Here is a 15,544-nt window from a genome sequence, read left to right as displayed (position 1 = left end):
GATCTAACACTAACCTATCTAGCCCTGTAAAGAAGAAATCATTATACTTGCCTTTTTTTAAGCTGATCGGACCCGATTCCACACTGAGCTTTTACCCGCGGCTTTGCTGTGTAAGAGGGTGCAGAGGACACAGCTGACAATTGAAACCCCATAGTAAGTCTATGGGTGACGTCACTTCCCATTCATTTCACAGCCCTTGTCGCCGTGTCCTCTTCAGAACTTCCCCTGCTGGAGATCTGGTCAGATTGGCTTCAAAAAAAGGTAAGTATATGGATTTCCTCTTTACAAGGCAAGAAAGGTTAGTGTTAGATCGTGAAGGTTTATAGATGCAGGGATTTTAGTTTTAGGGTGGACTTATCCTTTTAATGCTACCCTTTCATACAAGCTCATCTATATTCATACAGCTGATTCCTCCAGTATTAAAATGTTATTGTAATTGTACTGGCTGCCCTTATGTTGTAAAGTGCTGCGTAAACTGTCGACACTATATAAATTCTGTATAATAATAATAACAACAGAAGTTGTCCCTTTTGAGGGATTTCCTCTTACTTTGGCTATGGGACAGGAATTGAGGGGAAATCTCTGAAATTGGTAAAAACAGGGGTTAAAACCAATGCTTTATTCAAAATGAAAAAAAAGCTGACCGTTCTTCTCCCTGAAATGATCACAGAGCTCCTGTGATCCTTCTATATAGGAACACAGGTCTCTGTGGTCATTTCACAAGCCACGCCCCCCCCCCCCCACCCCCACAGTTAGAAAAAAAAAAAACCTTTAGGTACACATTTAACCCCTTGATCACCCACAGTGTTAACCCCTTCCCTGCCAGTGTCATTATTACAGTAACAGTGCATATTTTTAGCACTGATTACTGTAGTAATGTCACTGGTCCCCCCAAAAGTGTCAAAAATGACATTTAGCTGCAAGTACACCATTCAAGTACACCATTTTAAGTACATTGAAGAGATATTGCAGGAAACTGAAGAGATTGAATAGATACTGCAAGAGATTGGCTTGGAGTTTGCAACTGACTCATCTGTATTTTTTGCTGGCTATTGCTTGAGAAGGGGAAAGGAATTTGGTCAGGTGTTTGCTATTTGCATTTGCTAATGAGACTAGCCCATTAAGGTGTTAGAATTGTTGCTGGGGGAGGAGCTGTGAAGGAGTGTGTATAAATAGAGAAATACTAATTAGCTGGCCTAATTCAATTAGCTGCAAGTACACCATTCAAGTACACCATTTTAAGTACATTGAAGAGATATTGCAGGAAACTGAAGAGATTGAATAGATACTGCAAGAGATTGGCTTGGAGTTTGCAACTGACTCATCTGTATTTTTTGCTGGCTATTGCTTGAGAAGGGGAAAGGAATTTGGTCAGGTGTTTGCTATTTGCATTTGCTAATGAGACTAGCCCATTAAGGTGTTAGAATTGTTGCTGGGGGAGGAGCTGTGAAGGAGTGTGTATAAATAGAGAAATACTAATTAGCTGGCCTAATTCAATTAGCTGCAAGTACACCATTCAAGTACACCATTTTAAGTACATTGAAGAGATATTGCAGGAGATAGTCAGGAGGTAGGCTGGAAGGTGGAAAACTAAAAAAAAAAAAAAGGTAAGATTTGTTTGACTTAAATTTACATTTTTTTTTTTTCTCCTGATTAAAATGGCAGACTTGGTTCAGTGCAGGAATTGTTGTGCATTTATTTCATGTTCCACTCTTTGGAGATTCGGATGCTGTCAGATCTGTAGGCAATTCTCCTTACTGCAGCAGGAAATTGCATTTTTGAAATCAGAGATATTTAAATTATCTGTTAAACAAACTCCAGCTGGGACTGCTGCAATGCCACTGCCACAGAGGACCCCCAGAAATGGCAGATGGGTTACTGTAGGTTCTGGAAGACTTAGAGTGGTGGATAGAAGACAAGTCCCACAGTCGGTGGTTCTCCAAAATTCATTTGCAGCACTCTCAGAATGTAAGGACAACATGGATATGGACTCAAGCACAGAGGGTGAGAAACCATCGACTCCTATGTCTAATGTATGCAAGACTGCAGCCAAGGACAAAAAAGATAAAGTGAAGTCTCAAAGGAAGCAGCTGTTGCTGGGTGATTCAATCATAAGAAGTGTGGAGCTTAAAGAAAATGGTTCTGTGAGATGTCTCCCTGGTGCTACTGCTAGGCGAGATAGAAGACGTATTATTAATATTGTTAAGCAAGCAAAGCAGGAAGGGGACGTGGATGTTCTTGTCCATCTAGGGACAAATGACCTGGCTTGCAATGAAATGTCAGAGGTGAAAAAATCTTTTATCACACTTGGAAATGACATACAGCATTTTGCATCCACCATTTCATTTTCTGAAGTTCTGCCTGTGCATAATGTTCAGAATGATAGGCAGAGGCGCATAAAGGAGTTCAACATATGGCTTAGTAAATGGTGTCAAGAGCAAGGATTTGGCTTTGTTTCTCATGATAGCTCTACTTGGAATAGAAAGGAACTGTACAAAAAAGATGGTTTGCACCTTTCTCTCAAAGGAACAAATGTACTTAGTGAACAACTCCAAGAATTTGCGAAAGAGTATTTAAACTAGGAAGGGGGGGCAAAAGAGTGAAAATACAAGAGTCCAATTGCCCCCCGAAACAATGCCAGAACAGGTCAGAAGCACAGAGGTTAAGAAATGATAAGCTCAGAGTCCTGTCTACAAATGCTCGCAGTTTAGGTAAAAAAATCAATGAACTTGGGTCAATAATGGAATCTGAGAATGTAGATTTAGTGGCTGTTACGGAGACATGGTTTAATGAAAGAAATGACTGGGACATAACCATACCAGGGTACTCTTTATACAGAAGAGACAGAGTAGGCAAGAAAGGAGGAGGAGTGGCCCTGTATGTGAAAGATAGCATTAAATCTAACCTAATACAAGTTGGTGAGGCCAACATAGAGTCAGTTTGGGTTACGTTGCAGTTTGCTAATCATGCAGTAACTCGTGTAGGTGTGATATATAGACCACCTGGTCAAGTTAAAGAACTAGATGATCTACTAGTTGAAGAAATAGCTAAAATGACAATGAAAGGAGAAGTTATCATTATGGGAGATTTCAATCTTCCAGATATAAACTGGAAAACCAAAATAGCAAGTTCTACCAGTAGTACAGATATTCTAAATTCCCTACTGGGGTTGTCTCTGCAACAAGTGGTTGAGGAGCCAACCCGGAGGGAGGCCATTTTGGATCTGGTATTCACAAATGGGGATTCGGTATATGATGTCATTGTAGGCGAAACCTTGGGATCTAGTGATCACCAGTCAGTGTGGTTTAATATAAGAACTGTGAAAGAGTCACACCACACAAAAACAAAAGTTTTAGATTTTAGAAAAACAGACTTTTCAAAAATGAAATTAGTCATAAATGAGTCCTTATCAGACTGGAACGGATTACATGGAGTCCAGGAGAAATGGGACTACTTAAAAGGTGCATTATTGAAGGCAACAGAAAATTGCATTAGACTTGTCAGTAAAAGCAAAAAAAGGAAGAGACCACTGTGGTACTCAGCAGAAGTGGCCCAAATCATTAAAAATAAAAAGCTAGCATTTTGTAATTATAAAAAAACCCAGAGCAATGAAGATAAGGAAATCTACAAGATTAGGCAGAAAGAGGCCAAGCAAGTTATAAGAACTTCTAAAGCGCAGGCAGAAGAAAAACTAGCTCAGTCTATGAAAAAGGGGGATAAGACATTCTTCAGATATATAAATGAAAAAAGGAAATTAAAACAAGGAATAACTAAATTAAAAACAAAGGACGGAAGGTATGTAGAAGAAAATAAAGGGCTAGCTGACTGCCTTAATGAATACTTCTGTTCAGTTTTTACAGAAGAAAAAGAAGGAGAAGGACCTCCACTTGAAAGGATGACTAATGAATCATTTGATGCTTGTGTCTTTACAGAGGAAGACATTCTAAGATTGCTGTCTAAAGTGAAGACAAATAAGTCACAGGGTCCTGATGGGATACACCCAAGATTATTAAAAGAGCTTAGTGGTGAGCTGGCAAAACCATTAACAGATCTATTTAACCAATCATTAGTAACAGGAGTCGTCCCGGAAGATTGGAAATTGGCAAATGTCGTGCCCATTCACAAGAAAGGTAGTAGGGAGGAATCGAGCAACTATAGACCAGTGAGTCTGACATCAATAGTAGGCAAATTAATGGAAACCCTATTAAAGGATAGGATTGTGGAACATCTTAAATCCCATGGATTGCAAGATGAAAAACAACATGGGTTTACTTCAGGGAGATCATGTCAAACAAATCTTATAGATTTTTTTGACTGGGTGACTAAAATAATAGACGGTGGAGGTGCAGTAGACATTGCATATCTAGATTTTAGTAAGGCTTTTGACACTGTCCCACATAGAAGACTTATCAATAAACTGCAGTCATTGAGCATGGACTCCCATATTGTTGAGTGGATTAGGCAATGGCTGAGTGACAGACAACAGAGGGTTGTAGTCAATGGAGAACATTCAGAACAAGGTCATGTTACCAGTGGGGTACCTCAGGGATCTGTACTGGGACCAATTTTGTTTAATATCTTCATAAGTGATATTGCAAAAGGCCTCGATGGTAAGGTTTGTCTTTTTGCTGATGACACAAAGATATGTAACAGGGTTGATGTTCCTGGAGGGAAACGCCAAATGGAAAAGGATTTAGGAAAACTAGAAGAATGGTCAGAACTCTGGCAACTGAAATTTAATGTGGATAAGTGCAAGATAATGCACCTGGGGCGTAAAAACCCAAGGGCAGAATATAGAATATTTGACACAGTCCTGACCTCAGTATCTGAGGAAAGGGATTTAGGAGTAATTATTTCAGAAGACTTAAAGGTGGGAAGACAATGTAATAGAGCAGCACGAAATGCCAGCAGAATGCTTGGATGTATAGGGAGAGGTATAAGCAGTAGAAAGAGAGAAGTGCTTATGCCGCTGTACAGAACACTGGTGAGACCTCACTTGGAGTATTGTGCGCAGTACTGGAGGCCATATCTCCAGAAGGATATAGATACTCTAGAGAGAGTTCAGAGAAGAGCTACTAAACTAGTACATGGATTGCAGGAAAAAACTTACCAGGAAAGGATAAAGGACCTTAACATGTATAGCTTGGAAGAAAGAAGAGACAGAGGGGATATGATAGAAACATTTAAATACATAAAGGGAATCAACTCGGTAAAGGAGGAGAGCATATTTAAAAGAAGAAAAACTACCACAAGAGGACACAGTTTTAAATTAGAGGGGCAAAGGTTTAAAAGTAATATGAGGAAGTATTACTTTACTGAGAGAGTAGTGGATGCATGGAATAACCTTCCTGCAGAAGTGGTAGCTGCAAATACAGTGAAGGAGTTTAAGCATGCATGGGATAGGCATAAGGCTATCCTTCATACAAGATAGGGCCAGGGACTATTCATAGGATTCAGATATATTGGGCAGACTAGATGGGCCAAATGGTTCTTATCTGCCGACACATTCTATGTTTCTATGTTTCTATAAAATATAAGTAATTCCTTGGGGACTCCCATGTCACCAGAACTTGTGTCCCCATTAAAAGATTTCCCCCCTATTTTTTAATTTGTAATTCTCTTTACTTTCAGTGATAATGGTAAACATGACAAACAGGGAAGGTGAATCTCCCTAATGGGGACACAGACAGCAATAAAAACTGACAGGGGCTCCAATCCATCTACACTATCCATAATTAAAAAAACGTTTTGGCTTTAGTTATACTTTTAACACTGAAATATTAGCAAAATACTCGTTCCATATACTTGAGCAAGACGTTTAATCATATGAATACCCATCAAATCCCTTCCCTTTTACCCTCAGTCGACCCCCCCTATACTTTCTCTTCTCATCCTTTCTTTTTTCCCCCTACTTCACCCCTATTTTCCCCTACCCCCTTTTTACTGCCCCCCTCCCCTACTTTCTTGTGAACATCACCACTCCTATCCCCAATATGTACAAATATTCCTTAACCCACCACCGCCATTAGACCAGTAATAGTTATCAGTGGTTATGCCATGAGTATTTCATTTCTTTTAGTATTGCGAACTCCTTGTTTCCGCTGTTTAGAGCTGGTACATTACTTTGTTGTACCTTGTGCTAGATAGGTGATTTAGGTATTTTTTTGGTATCGTATTTATGTTGAGACAAATGAGTCAACTTAAAAGTTTTGTGTACAACTAATGCTGGTATTGCATATTTCACATTCATATTTCAGATCATTTTCCAAGAGTCATTACTTTACAGCACAGCGTAGTGGCCAGTGCAGTCCGAGATCAGAACCTTTCCAGTGTCTGGACAGTAGAGTATGCTCTAGATCTGCTTCTAATTGGTGGATTGATACCAGAGGCTGCATGGCTGGCGAATAATCTGGGAGACTGGAAGATGTCGGTTTCTATGGCAGTGGCCTACAGTCTGCATTTGAAGAGCAATCCTGATGAGTAAGTTACCTGTCTTCTAAGGTAATGATTATATTTTCCCAAAAATACATACCTAAATTGAGTGTGCAGGAAGAAGTAATTGAAAAATATTATATCCTCTTTAAAGCCCAATTTAACTTTTGTTTTACATTTTGGAAATGCATTTCAGGTAATATAAAATGGTAAGCCCTCATTTACACAGACGCTGTGAATTATCACCTTGTTTATTCAGCTGGATCTGCGTGCAGGCAACCTATGTTTCTTTGTTTGGACACAGAGACTGTTTGGGCACCTCCCCCACCCCACACCCCTATCAAATTAGGACTAGCAGCTGCATCCATACAGCCGCTGCATCCCCTGCACATATCTACAGCTGCTTAAACAAGGCACTCATTAATGCTGTACAGGTCACTGTGTCCATGCTAATGAGTCCTAAGTGTTCACAGTCTTACATTTTTGTTTAGAAAAGCCAGTATTCTGCCAGCAAACTGCAGAGAAGTACTGCTGTGGTCTCTAACAATCAACGTGTTTCTGCAGAGATCCAGCACACCTCAGTCAGGTCAGATCTAGGGCTGTCTAGTCAGCAATGCTTATGCTCCTTGCTGGTTGGAGTACTCTAGCTCTTACTCTGTAGTGGAGGTTTGTTTGGCCACTGCTACTTCCATACAGAACGCAGTGGTCCTTCTCGGCAGCCTGATGGCAGGGGAAGGGCTAAATACATACCAAACATGTCAGTGCGTATGAGAAAATCAGTTACACTAAAAGTGAAGAGATGTAAAGAAGATTTCATAACTTCTTTATATGTGGAGTCTTAGAGAGATTAATACATACATACATACATATATACATACATACAATGCCTTGAAAAAGTATTCATACCCTTGACATTTTCAAAATGTTGTCATGTTACAGCCAAAAATATATTTTATTGGGATTTTATGTCATAGACCAACACAAAGTGGCATTGTAGTTGTTATGGATATTTTATAGATACGCAACTCCTATCCTCATATTGATTAGTGGTTCCAAATGAATAATACCTACTGCAGTAGGGAACAGACACAAAAAGATACACTCAGTATCTTTCCATATAAGTGTTCCGTTTAATCGGCCCAATAACAATTTTTTATACATATGATTATGTAGGTATCACATTAATGTTTCAGTTGTACTTTTATGGTAACAAGGGGCATAACATTGGCAGGCTAATTCCCAATCAGGATTCCCAATCAAAACAATATTTGTGCCGTGTGCACGAGTGCAGTGTATAATACATAGGCAAAGCATGCAAAAGAGAATAAAGTTATATACAGAATGTACAAATTCTTTACAATAGGTCATCTTCTCCTTTAACCACTTACCAACCGGGTCATAAACAAAATACATTCTTGGTTAGAAGTGGAATATTGGGGTTATGGCTGCAGCAATATGCCTTATTGTTATGTTTTTTTTCAGCCCGATAAATGTGGTCAGAGTGGCGGATTCCCCACTGGGTCTCTTTTAGAAGTGGCGGGAGGGGTCTTTCTCAGGCTTACCTGGATTATCAATAGCCTCGAGAACTGATCTGGCAGCTGCTGGTAACGGATATGAGTGGAAGAAAAATGGCTTCTGCTGATCTCTATGGCCTAGGAAAACCAGAGTGACGACGTGATGTCACGTCTAGTTCCGGCCCAATGTAAACAAGGACATTATTTTTTTAAGCACTGATCTCTTTATAAATAGGATCTGTCACTGCTTATTTCTATTCACAAGGGATGTCTACATTCCTTTTGTTGGGAATAAAACGGTTTAAATTATTATTTTATTATTTTTTTTTTTTTAAAGGGAAAGTAAAAAATATAAAAAGAAAAAAAAACGTAATAAAATCAATAATACGTTTTTTTTTTTTTTTTAAGTGCCCCACCATGCTCACACGCTTTGGTGAACGCATACATAGGTCACGCCTACATTAGTAAACAGTGTTCAACCCACTCATGTGAGGTATTGTCGTAAATGTTGGAGCAAGAGCAATAATTCTAGCACTAGATCTCCTCTGTAACTCTAAACTTGTAACTTGAAGAAATAAAGTGTTGTCTGTGCAGATTTTTAAGTACTGTAGTTTGCTGCCATTTCACAACATAACATCATCTTTCATATTTTACAAAAAAAATGGGTTGTATATTTTTTTTTTCTTGTATTTTAATGTATTTTTTTCTTATAATATTCCCAAACAAATTGCATTTGAAAAACAACTGCGCAAATATCATGTGATACAAAAAAATTGTAACAATTGTCATTTGGTTCTCTAGGGTCTCTGCTAAAAAAAAAAAAAAACAATAAATGTTTGGGGGTTCTAAGTAATTTTCTAGCAGAAAACACAGATTTTTACATATTTGAAAGAAGTGTCAGAATTGGCCTGGTTGGCAGGTGGTTAAACCACCTCTCTACATTTTCCCTTATCCTGCCAGACATCTTGACAAAAGAGAACTTGTCAGCTTCAACCTGGTCATGTGATATTCATATACAATTTATAGATAATGTCATCCCCTTCTTCAAATTTCTCTACTTATCTTCTTTTCTGTGGCATTCTGTTCAGTTTTATTGTGTTCCTGCAGATACAATTTGAGTGCTGTCGGCATACTTTTAGGGCAGTAAAAATAGTTCGTCAGTGGACAGCATTGTGCAACACTGCAATTTAACCACTTCAGCCCTGGATGTTTTTACCCCCTTATGACCAGGCCATGTTTTGCGATTCGGCACTGTATTCCTTTAAATGACAATTGCGCGGTCGTATGACGCTGTACCCAAATACAATTGATGTCCTTTTTTTTTTTTTTTGGTTTTTATTTTTTTGCGCTATAAACAAAAAAGAGTGACAGTTCTGGGAAAAAAAAAATTACTTTCTGCTATATAACATTCCCTATAAAAAAAAATTAAAAATCAAATTTTTTCATAATTTTAGTCGAATTTGTATTCTGCAACATATTTTTGGTAAAGAAAATCCCAATAAGCGTATTATGATCGGTTTGCGCAAAAGTTACTGTGTCTACAAACTACGGAAAAGATTTGTCTTATTTATTTATTTATTTTTACTAGTAATAGAGGCGACATTGCGGTGGACAGATTGGACCCCTAACTGACATTTTTGACACTTTGGGGGGACCAGTGACATTACTACAGTAATCAGTGCTAAATAATATGCACTGATACTGTATTATTGACACTGGCAGGGAAGGGGTTAACACTAGGGGTGATCAAGGGGTTAAGTGTGCTCCTAAGGTATGCTTTCTAATTGGGGGGGACTCGATCACAGGCAGAGAGAAATCTGTGTCTCAGCTTAGCTGAGACACAGGATCTCCCTCTGCCTGTGTGACAGCTGAGCCGTCTGCCTTGTTTACATAGGCAGACGGAGTTCCTGTCTCTCTAGCCGACAATCGCGGGACACTGGCGGCGATCGTGCCCGCCCCTCCCGCGGTCCGGCTCGCGCTGTGATTAGACACACGCGCCCCCTGGAGCCTTAAAGGCATATCACGTACATATACGTGAATATGCGCAGGTGGGCCGCCCTGCCGCAGTATATCTGCGGCGGGTGGTCCTTAAGAGCAACTTCTGCTTTAAGCACTGCAAAGCATGAAAGTGAATGCCCTATGTGCATATATACACTGCTCAAAAAAAATAAAGGAACACTTTGAAAACACATCAGATCTCAATGGAGAAAAATATCATGCTGGATATCTATACTGACATGGACTGGGTAATGTGTTCGGAACGAAAGGATGCCACATTGTTTAAAGGAAATTAAAATTATCAGCCTTCAGGGGGCTGAATTCAAAGACACCCCGAAAACCAAAGTGAAAAAATTATGCAGCAGGCTAATCCATTTTGCTAAAAATTTCATTGCAGCAACTCAAAATGGTACTCGGTAGTTTGTATGGCCCCCACATGCTTGTATGCATGCCTGACAATGTTGGGGCATGCTCCTTTTGAGACGACGAATGGTGTCCTGGGGTATTGCCTCCCAGAGCTGGACCAGGGCATCACTGAGCTCCTGAACAGACTGAGGTGCAACCTGGTGGCGCCAGATGGATCAAAACATAATGTCCCAGAGGTGTTGGATTATTGGATTTAGGTCAGGCGAGCGTGGGGGCCTTTAAATGGTATCAATTCCTTCATCCTCCAGGAACTGGCTGCACACTCTCGCCACATAAGGCCGGGCATTGTCATAGGATAGGATTGTGGAACATCTTAAATCCCATGGATTGCAAGATGAAAAACAACATGGGTTTACTTCAGGGAGATCATATCAAACAAATCTTATAGATTTTTTTGACTGGGTGACTAAAATAATAGACGGTGGAGGTGCAGTAGACATTGCATATCTAGATTTTAGTAAGGCTTTTGACACTGTCCCACATAGAAGACTTATCAATAAACTGCAGTCATTGAGCATGGACTCCCATATTGTTGAGTGGATTAGGCAGTGGCTGAGTGACAGACAACAGAGGGTTGTAGTCAATGGAGAACATTCAGAACAAGGTCATGTTACCAGTGGGGTACCTCAGGGATCTGTACTGGGACCAATTTTGTTTAATATCTTCATAAGTGATATTGCAAAACGCCTCGATGGTAAGGTTTGTCTTTTTGCTGATGACACAAAGATATGTAACAGGGTTGATGTTCCTGGAGGGAAACGCCAAATGGAAAAGGATTTAGGAAAACTAGAAGAATGGTCAGAACTCTGGCAACTGAAATTTAATGTGGATAAGTGCAAGATAATGCACCTGGGGGGTAAAAACCCAAGGGCAGAATATAGAATATTTGACACAGTCCTGACCTCAGTATCTGAGGAAAGGGATTTAGGAGTAATTATTTCAGAAGACTTAAAGGTGGGAAGACAATGTAATAGAGCAGCACGAAATTCCAGCAGAATGCTTGGATGTATAGGGAGAGGTATTAGCAGTAGAAAGAGAGAAGGGCTTATGCCGCTGTACAGAACACTGGTGAGACCTCACTTGGAGTATTGTGCGCAGTACTGGAGGCCATATCTCCAGAAGGATATAGATACTCTAGAGAGAGAGTTCAGAGAAGAGCTACTAAACTAGTACATGGATTGCAGGAAAAAACTTACCAGGAAAGGTTAAAGGACCTTAACATGTATAGCTTGGAAGAAAGAAGAGACAGAGGGGATATGATAGAAACTTTTAAATACATAAAGGGAATCAACTCGGTAAAGGAGGAGAGCATATTTAAAAGAAGAAAAACTACTACAAGAGGACACAGTTTTAAATTAGAGGGGCAAAGGTTTAAAAGTAATATGAGGAAGTATTACTTTACTGAGAGAGTAGTGGATGCATGGAATAACCTTCCTGCAGAAGTGGTAGCTGCAAATACAGTGAAGGAGTTTAAGCATGCATGGGATAGGCATAAGGCTATCCTTCATATAAGATAGGGCCAGGGACTATTCATAGGATTCAGATATATTGGGCAGACTAGATGGGCTAAATGGTTCTTATCTGCCAACACATTCTATGTTTCTATGCACTAGGAGGAACTCTGGACCCACTGCACCAGTGTAGGGTCTGACAATGGGTCCAAGGATTTCATCCTCCTACCTTATGGCAGTCAGGGTGCCATTGTCTAGCCTGTAGGGGTCTGTGCGTCCCTCCATGGACATGTCTCCCTAGACCATCCCTGACCCACCACCAAAATTGGTCATGCTGAATAATGTTACAGGCAGCTTAAATTTCTCCACGGCTTCAGGGCCCACTAGAAGACTTTGGGCTCTCAGGCCACCCTCATGAAGTCTGTTTCTGATTGTTTGTTCAGAGACATTCACACCAGTTGCCTGCTGGAGGTCATTTTGTAGGGCTCTGGCAGTGCTCGTCCTGTTCCTCCTTGCACAAAGAAACAGATACCAGTCCTGCTGATGGTTTTAAGGACTTTCTACGGCCCTGTCCAGTTCTTCTAGAGTAACTGTCTGCCTCCTGGAATCTCCTCCATGTGATCCTGGAGGAGATGGAATGCCTGTGCAACCTCTATAGGATCCAGCTATTACATAATGCTACCAGTAGTGACACTGACCCTTGCCAAATGCAAAACTAGCGAAAAACAGTCAGAAAACACGAGAGGAGAAAAAAATCTCAGCGGCCTCCATCTGTAAAAACCATTCTGTTTTGAAGGTCGTCTCGTTGTTGCCCATCAAGTACCCTTGTTGTCAATTTCATTAACACCAAAGCAGCTGAAACTAATTAACAACCCCCTCTGCTACTTAACTGACCAGATCAATATCCCAGGATTTTTATTGACTTTATGCTATCCTCTGTTTAAAAAGTGTTCTTTTAATTTTTTGAGCAGTGTATATAAAATTACATTTCATGCATAAAAGCAAATTGTTTTTCACTGAGCAGATGTCTTTTACACACACACACACACACACACATAAATTATAAAATGAACATTGAAATGACTATAAATTCCTAAATAAGCTTAATTTTTACTTTTCAGGAGTAAAGAAAATTTGCCATCCATGCCCTTGTATTTGTCCCCAGCGTACATTTTCCAGGAGAAGTTACAGTCTTTCCTCGGCCATCCTCCGCCTTTAGATGGTTTGGACAAGAAGCACATTGAAACCAAACAATTTACTGGTAATTATTGCCCTACATTCATGTTGTACCTGTTTAAAGCCTGCGTATCTATTTACGTAAATATTTAGGAAGTAATTACATATAGTAGTCTCCTTCTATTGTGTGCTCTGAATTAGAGGTTATTAGAGTCCAAATGGTCCTAGTGTGCAGTGTCTGATGCTGCTGCAGTTCTGTTGTTCCCCCCCCCCCTTTTTTTTTCTCCAGACATTCACCTTACTCCCCCACATACCTCATGATATTGCTAACGCAGTGCACTCAGCGTTTGTATGGGGGCCCTCATTTAGTGTAAGGGCACTGGTAAATAAAGCAAACATTTTTGTCCTCTGTGGTGTAGAATTAGTTGAGTGGAATACCTATTTATTAAAGCAAAGGACTATATGCAAAGTGCTTAGCAACCAGCGAGATGCACATCAGTATGATTTCAGTAAAGTAAATATTGGTGATCATTGCTCTTTGTTCTTCCTCATTAAAGTGATTAGCACATTTATGACCAAGAAAAATGTAAATTTGAATTTGTTTTAATGTTGCCACTTTTCAGATCCTATTGAGGAAGAAGATGCAGATATACTATTCACTTCAGTGCAGGAAATGTTAAAGGCTGCTGTAATGGCTGATGCAGAAATTCTCACCGAAACCCTTCGCCAGCTGATGGAGTCAGCAAAAGAGCTCATCGGGAAGCTGCCAGGTCTTGTGCCAGAGCGTCTCTACCTTCCAGCACCACCGTTATACTGCCCCCAGCCCTCGTCTGTTAGCGAAGTAAGAGTTTGTCCTTTCTGAGACGTACTTCCTTCAAAGTTATATACACACATTTACAATCTGAATAAACAATTTCCTTTAGATCTACCAACATCTATGCAGGGCATAGGCCTGCCTGATTGGATACAAATTAGGGATCAGCGATTATCGGAGGGTCTATATTCACTTTTGCCGATATATCTGTATCGGCCCCGGAACTGGCCGATATTACCAATCTTCCAAATATTGCTCATGTAAAGGTAAAATGATGTCACATAGCATAATTCCGTTTACAAATGTTATTGAATAAACATGCACACTTTTAATGCCATTCACATATGTACCAAAGCTATAAGCAATTCCACATTAGCAGATCTGCTGGCAGATCGGTATCTCTCACCCATTTGCCGTAAGTGATACTCGGGTGATACCGCTCCATTCGGCATCCACTCAATACCGCTCAGGCAAGTGAGTGAGAGATACCGATCTGCCAGCAGATCTGCTAATGTGAAATTGCTTATATCTTTTGTACATATGTGAGTGGCATTTCAAGTGTGTATGTTTATTCAATAACGTGTAAAAGGAATTATGCTATGTGACATAATTTTACCCTTACATGAGCATCACCACCTAATGGCTGGAGGAGGAGAAGACTAGTCTCGGATCCTGACATGGGATGTACAAAATATCGGCCCATATCGGCCCATACCGATACATTGTGACCTATATATCGGTATCAGTATCGGCCCTGAAAAAAACATATCGGTCTATCCCTAATACAAATAGAAAATATTGTTTAGGTAGGTCCTCCTGTTACATAGATTTAGTCAGGCTGTAATATACACGATCAGCCATTACTTTATGACCACTGACAGTTTACACGAATAACATTTATTATCCCATTACAATGGCATCTGAAAGTCAGTGGGATGTATTCGGCAGCAAGTGAACATCTTGTCTCTGAATTGATGTGTTGAAAGCACAAAGAAGGGGTATTTCAGTTGGTTGTCTACGGAGCTGTATAGCCACAGACTGGTGTCCACAGCCAAAAGCGCATACAATAGGCATGTAAGACCTGGACCACGGAGCAGTGGATGAACATGGCCTGGTCTGATAAATCACATTTCCTTTTACATCATGTGGATGGCTGGGTGCATCGCCTATCTGAGGAAGAGATGGCACCAGGATCCAGTATGGGAAGAATGCAAGCCGGCTGAGGCAGTGTGATGCTTTGGGCAATGTTCTGCTGTAAAACCTTGGATCATACCATTCACATGGATGTTACTTTGAGTACCACCTACCTAAACATCGTTGCTGACCAAGTAGGTGTCTTCATAGAAGCAGTATTCGCTGATGCCAGTGGCCCCTTTTAGCCATATAATTCTTCCTGTAATGCTGCAAAAATGGTCCAAGAATGGAACACAACAGTGAGTTTGAGGTATTGACTTGGCCTCTAAGTTCTACAGATCTCAATCCATTGCGCATCTGTAAGATGTGCTGGAAAAATGAGTTTGATCCATGAAGGCTCCACCTCACATCTTACAGGACTTGAAGGATCTGCTACTGATGGATTAATGTCAGATAACACAGCATACCTTCAAAGGTCTAGTGGAGTCCATGCCTCAAGTGGCCAGGGCTGTTTTGGTGGCAAAAGAGGGACCTACTCAGTATTCGGTGGATCATCTTAATGTTATGGCTGATCAGTGTATGTACACGTTTGACTATAT

At 40.3% G+C, this 15,544-nt stretch overlaps 1 protein-coding gene across 1 annotated transcript in view; it reads left to right on the top strand.

Moving 5' to 3' along the window:
• CPLANE1 (ciliogenesis and planar polarity effector complex subunit 1) overlaps positions 1-15,544 on the top strand; it is a 383,258-nt gene that overhangs the window by 89,887 nt on the left and 277,827 nt on the right. Inside the window, exons 17-19 of the mRNA XM_082255738.1 lie at positions 6,258-6,480; positions 12,943-13,082; positions 13,621-13,838. Of these exons, the coding sequence (XP_082111864.1) occupies positions 6,258-6,480; positions 12,943-13,082; positions 13,621-13,838 (581 nt within the window). The remainder of the gene's footprint in view (positions 1-6,257; positions 6,481-12,942; positions 13,083-13,620; positions 13,839-15,544) is intronic.

The sequence above is a fragment of the Pelophylax lessonae genome (genome assembly GCF_965119305.1).
Source record: "Pelophylax lessonae genome assembly, chromosome: 1".
Lineage (NCBI taxonomy): Eukaryota > Metazoa > Chordata > Amphibia > Anura > Ranidae > Pelophylax > Pelophylax lessonae.
Note: the sequence above shows the minus strand (reverse complement) of the source record. Positions and strands in the feature narration are given on the sequence as shown.